At 41.1% G+C, this 6628-nt stretch overlaps 1 gene segment (V, D, J or C); it reads right to left on the bottom strand.

The window, feature by feature from the left end:
- Positions 1–3274: 3274 nt before the first annotated feature.
- LOC110315382 lies at positions 3275–5925 on the bottom strand (the record flags this gene model as incomplete). The annotated part of the segment is given in 3 exon segments: positions 3275–3378; positions 5462–5772; positions 5880–5925. Coding segments are annotated over 3 exon segments (461 nt in total), but the record flags the coding sequence as incomplete, so codon positions are not given.
- Between the last annotated feature and the right edge of the window lie 703 nt (positions 5926–6628).

Genomic DNA, 6628 nt, shown 5'->3' with positions numbered 1-6628 from the left:
ATTTTGTTGAAGATATTTGCTGTCCCTTTAAGTTGATAATCTTCATTCTCATCTACTCCTATTATCCATAAGTTTGATCTTCTCATTGTGTCCTGGATTTCCTGGATCTTTTGAGTTAAGTCTTGTTGCATTTTCATTTTCATTGATTGTTGTATCCATGTTCCCTATGGAATCTTCTGCACCTGAGATTCAGTCTTCCATCTCTTGTGTTCTGTTGCTGATGCTTGCATCTATGGTTCCTGATTTATTTCCTAGGGTTTCTATCTCCAGAGTTGTTTCCCTTTTGGTTTTCTTTATTGTTTCTATTTCCATTTTTTGATCCCGGATGGTTTTTCTTCAATTCCATCTCCTTTTTGATAGTGTTTTCCTGTAACTCTCTAAGTGATTTTTGTGTTTCCTCTTTAAAATCTTCCATCTGTTTACCTGTGATTTCCAGTATTTCCTTCTTAAAGTCCTCCACCATCATCATGAGAAGTGACTTTAGATCCATGTCTTGCTTTTGTGGTGTGATGGTTTATTCAGGGCTTGTTATAGTGGGAGAGTTTGGTTCTGATGATGTAAGTAACCTTGGTTTCTGTTTCTTCCGTTCTCATGCTTGCCTCCTGCCATCTGATTATCTCTAGTGCTTGCTGTCCTCAATATATCTGATTGGAGCCTGTCCTTCCTATAATCACATTTGATTCAGGCCTTCTCAGAGTCCAGATTTCTCTGTGATTCTTTGCTTGTGGGCTCCTGTGAACCTGATATTCTGGGTGTGTCTGTGTTCTTGGCAGTCAAGCTCCTCTGAGACACTCAAACACTAGTGTGACCCAGCTCCTGTTATCCTGGGATCCTGTTGTCCTAAGATCCTGGGTGTGTTACAGTACTTGGAAGTTGTGTCTCCTTTGAGGACAGTGGAGTTGTCTGGTCTGTTTGAAACCAAGGTAAGCAAGAACTGTTCAAATGGAACCTGAGCCTCTGGTCTAGAAAGGCTCTGGTGCTCTTGTTCCTGCTGACACAGGCCAGTCACTATTGGATTGGAGCAGATGTTGTGTTCTACTCACCAGGGATCCTAAGATCCTGTGGGCAGTCCTCTAGGGTCTGTGGAGGTATCTGCTGATGCCACACCCTAGGTTATTCAGAGCTGGTGCAGACAGGAATTGAGTTGTGCTCCTTGTCAGGCCAGTTCTCTGCTTCCCTAGTGTTGTCTCAGGTCCTGTGGTGATTGGATTGGAGCAGAAGTTGTGTTCCACACACCAGCGATCACTTTGGCAGTCCGCTAGGGACAGTGTGTGTTTCCGCCAAGTCTGCGCCCTAGGTGACCTGGTGCTGGTGCAGACCAGAAGGGTGAAACAAAATGCTTTCATTCAATTCTGTGACCTTCCTGTATTAGCCAGTCTTCCATTACCCAACACCCTCCACTCTTTCCTTCACTTACCTCCAAGGACACATATTTTTCTTAAAGAATGCACACATTTTATATAGTTTTTTTTTTTTGGAAGATCCTATAATTCGGTAACTTAATATGATTATTGAAAATGAGCACAATATTCTATTGATGAACATGAAGTAACCAGGACAACAGTCAGATAAAAGCCCCAAGTCTGGAACTTCATCAAAAGGCCTACATAGAAGAGCTGCAGGGGAACCAGAAGCCTTACTGGGAGTTAGTACTGCTGTGATGAAACACTATGACAAATCAACTTGGGGTGAAAGTGATTATTTGGCCAACAATTCTGTATTGCTATTCATTAGAAAAAGAAATCAAGACAGGAACTTGTGCTTGGTAGGAAACTATAGGCAAAGTCTGATGCGTAAGGATAAGCATAGAAAGTGGAGATGGTGTTCCAAACATGTGTGCTCTTTACTGAAACCACAGAAAAGATGTGAGATTAATGTGGGCTGAACTACAGGGTTACATCCCAGTGGTCCTGACCACTGTGTTTCTGAATGGTTGCACAGTTTTCTTTTTTTTCAATTTTTATTAGGTATTTATTGCATTTACATTTCAAATGCTTTCCCCAAAGTCCTCTAAATGCACCCCCACCCCTGCACACAGTTTTCATATCTGAATGGCAACATATTTGACCTAGTGTTTTCAAGACTACGTAAAACACTCTGGTATAATTTGGCAGGAGGTGATCTCAGAGTGTAGCCACTGCAGGGACCTCCTTCCTTATTAGATACATGTTTCTAACCTTGGCTAGGCATCCATGGGTATGCACAGAACATTATGGGACAGTAAAAATATTCTGTATTTAGCACCTTATAGACCTGCAAGCAAGTAAGTCAAAATTTTGGCCTACTCACTTAGGTTGAGTATATCATTTTAAAGGCTCTCATGACATGAGACAATGTTGATGCTTCCTATGTATACTTATAGGAAAATTTGAAATGTGACCCCGATTGGAGTGAGGTGACCACTGGGAAAGAACAGTAATTTAAACATTTGTGAAGAACCCACATTCTAACACTCCTTTGGCCAGTGAAATTAAGGAGGACATATTCAAAGAAGTAAGATGGAGCAATGGTGATGATCCATATATTGTAGACAGGTCAAGCCTATTATTGTAGCTCCTATGGAAATTCAGGGATTTAATGACACATGACTCCTCTCTTCATTTGCTTTAGTTCTGCAATCTTCCACCCTGTTCTCCATGGTTCCCAAGTCTCCTTTTACTGCATTGCTATACATGTATGTTCATCTATTTTACAAAGGTACAGAAATTATGAGAACTTTGTTGTTTGGCTCTGAGAAGACATCAATTATCAAAATATCTTAGAAATTATTAATCAAGTTGTGTTGTAAATTGAGATGAAATAAGAAAAATTGTCAGTCTCAGGCATCATCAGTCTGTCTGAACCACCGTTTCCAGTTATCCACCCATTCATTAGTGCAGTTGTGGCTGTGAATTTCTTGTGGGTGTTAAAGCCTTATCTCCCTTGCAGAAACAGTGTCCTCACATAGGTGGATGGACCTGATGATGGCAGAGCAGGACAGAGAATGTAGAATCACTCTGCAGAAGCACCCATGATGGTTCCTGCTTGCATCTTCTAAATCCCTGCCAACACGGTGAACCCAGGAAAACAGAAACTATTCCTTTATTTCTCCAGAACTCACAGGAAAACAATGTATTGCAGTTCCAGTTATGTCATTATTACAGGCAACACATCTTCAGGACAATCTGACAAACTTAGAACTTTTCCTAGGTCTAACAGTTGTTTGATTGAATGAACATCATCACCTGGCATGTAATACCCTCCTACTTTTTTAGATAGTATCTGATTTATTTACCATGTTACAGCCATAGATTCCCATTTTCTTTTGTAGTGACACCATCCATATATTCCCAAAATGCCTTTGTGAAACATTGTTATATTAAGTGCAAAGTGCCAGAGCTGATTTCTTTTGATGAGGAACAACTTAGAAGAAGCCAACCATCTGTTATGCCATCTCTCTCGGACATCAGTGTGAAAAAACCGTTAGAAACTTCAAGGAACTAAAGGGGATTGATGTGTTAAAAGGAAACATGATTTGTCTTATTTAATTTTTGGGGAACTCTACCTATCGAGGCATAACAAGTACAGACATAAAAAAAGGAGGTGCTGTCCTTTGAGTGGTTCTGGAGCAGTTTGCAGCAAAGTGAAGCTCACTGAGTGTCACTAGCTACATTGCCCTCATGTCTCAGTTCTGAGACTTTACACGCATTTTGTCACCAGCATCAGAGGTGAGTCAGTGATGATTCTGTTGTATATGGTTTGTGTGAGGATGATGGAGAGACTGAAAGTCATCTGTTCATGGGTCACAGGCCCTCCCTGATTTCTACTTGAATTTCACATCATGTTCTATGAAAGAAATCTTACTGATTGTCAGCTCTGAGTCTAGGGTTCCACGGTCTCAAGGGTTCTTTGGTTTTTGGAAAGTGATCCTGGTCCTCATAGAGATTCACTTCTGGCTTGTGTGATGTTCTGTGTTTGTTCAAGTCAGAGTTTACCTTATATTTAATCATTTTTAGTGGGGCTGTAGATTTAGCTCTGTGCTTGAAGTTCTTATCACACCACTAGGATCTGTGTTTAATATCCATAACTGCGAAAGGGGTTGTTTTGGTAGTCAATCAATAAACCCACCTATTAGATGTAGGACATTGTGATGACTGGGACTCATTGGCAAATCAGTCTAGCAAGAGTGTGAGATCCAAGCCCAGTGATGGACTTTATTTCAAAGTCATTGTGTACACTGATAGAAGAAGATATCTCATCTCAACACGCACGCGCACACACACACACACACACACACACACACACACACACACAATCAGAGACAAAGAGACAGAGAGATATAATAATAGAGAGAGAGAAAGAGATAGAAACAGAGCCATAAAGAGATAGAGAAATGAACACATACAGGACTACAGAAAGACACAGAGAAGAAATAAATAAATAAATAAATAAATAAATAAATAAATAAATGTAAAACAGATGTAAATAACGAAAATAGAAAGTTATATAAACATTCATACAGTTCAGGGTTGCAACAACTTTCACTTTTTGATGTTATTAATAAAGTTTATTCATAAAGTTCTTACAGAAAATTTTACCCCGGATTAGTGTCATACACATATACTCTATATGCACTGTATTCTTTTAAAGAGAATCCCTGTAGAGTTATAAACTAGGCACAGAGGAATCCAGCCCTCCATTACTCCCAGGACTCTTTTTATTGATTAGATAACTATTTCATAAATTTAGGACCAATATGTTGTCCCCAACCAGTCTCACTCCAACAAATTTATTCCTCCACCCACCATCTCTTCACATTTCTGAGAAGCTCACCTTCGTATTGCCCATCTTTGGGACATCAAGTCTCTGCAGCTTTAGGCTCAAAGTCTGCCCTTGAGGCCAGACAAGGCAGTTCTTTGTGACATGGGTGCCAGGTGTCTCAGACCAGCCTGCATATGATTTTTGCCTGGTGGCTTAGTCTCTGGGAGTTCCCAGGCATCCAGCTTAATTGGCACTGTTGGTCTTCATCTGGGGTTGTTATCTCCTTCAGATCTTTCATTCCTTCCTCTAACTCTTCCATAGCAGTCTTCAAACTTAATCCAGTTGTACTTTGTATTTGCATCTGTCTCAGTCAGCTGCTCATAGAGCTTCTCAGAGGTCAGCCATGCTATGCTCCTATCTGCAAGCACAATATTGCACCAGTGACCATGTCAGGGTTTGGTGCCTGACCATGAGATAGATCCAAAGTTGGGGTGGTCACTGGTCAGCCATTCCTTCAGTCTCTGCTCCATTTTGTCCTTGAATTACTTTTAGACAGGAACAATTTGGATCGGATATTTTGACGGTGGATTGAAGGTTGGGTACAACTGTACAGAGAGTAACTCTTCTATGAATCAGAGCTTTGTGTGCTCTCCACGCCCCCTGCTGGCCCTGAGTGCCCTGGAGGAGGTTTGTGTTTGAGCTCACAGTAACATTTGCTCACTGTGTCTCTTGCACAGAAATACATGGCCGTGTCCTCAGACTTCAGACTGCTCATTTGCAGGAACAGGGTGTTCTTGGCATTGTCTCTGGAGATGGTGAATCGGCCCTTCACTGAGTCTGCATAGTGGATGGTACTACCCCCACTACTAATGTATGCGACCCACTCCAGCCTCTTCTCCGGAGTCTGGCGAACCCAATCCATGGAATAGCTATTGAAAGTGAATCCAGAGGCTGCACAGGAGAGTTTCAGGGACCCTCCAGGCTGCACCAAGCCTCCACCAGACTCCACCAGCTTCACCTCACACTGAGCACCTGCAAACAGAGAATACTGGTTGGAAAACGGTCACTAACAAATCCAACAACAATTTTTCTGTTTCTCATGTGCATAGGACAGATGTCATCTCTTCTCAATAAATTACCTTTTAAAATAAGGACAAGGAAAATNAAGCTGAGCCCAAAGTTCATGGTGAGGAGTCTGTGTTCAGTGCTGATCACTGAATGTGAGGACCTGGGAATCGAATGCAGGGCTGGCCTCCTCTGTCAGAGCTGCAGGGTCAGGGCTGAGGTGTTTTTCATGGGCACAGAAATGACTTATTTGCATGTCTTCCTGCTATAGCATGCTCTGGAGTTGGACCTAGGCTGATGCCTCTGATTATACCAGATATAAGGCATCACAAAACTAGATTTCAGTTACAGCATTTGAAAAATATTGTAGTTACATTTTTTTCTTCTGGTTAAGGTTTCACCATACTTTGTTTAGTTTCCCTTTATGCCTGTGCACAGAACGTACTTTGTTTCCATGCTGTCATGTTTCCTTAGTGTAAATGTGTAGCTGAATTAAACCACACATAACTGTATTTCTAGATATCAGCTCAGTCTTTCCAAAGTCGCTCACTCACATGGTCTTCCTTTGAAATTCCCTGGGATTCTACATGCTATTTGCCAATATCATATACTAACATGTTCATGTTGAAAGGGAACCGGGTTCTCTTTCTCCCCAACTATACAACATTTCTTTTCATTCTTTTTTCATCAATTGCTCTCACTTTTTTTTATTATGAGTTAGTCTATCATGTAGAATTCAATTTCTATTCTCTGCTTACTCAAGATATTGTTTTTATGCAACATCTTCTGTCCATATGCACTGACCTAAAGAAGGACACAGTCA

The sequence above is a fragment of the Mus pahari genome, unplaced genomic scaffold (assembly GCF_900095145.1).
Source record: "Mus pahari unplaced genomic scaffold, PAHARI_EIJ_v1.1 scaffold_10729_1, whole genome shotgun sequence".
Lineage (NCBI taxonomy): Eukaryota > Metazoa > Chordata > Mammalia > Rodentia > Muridae > Mus > Mus pahari.
Note: the sequence above shows the minus strand (reverse complement) of the source record. Positions and strands in the feature narration are given on the sequence as shown.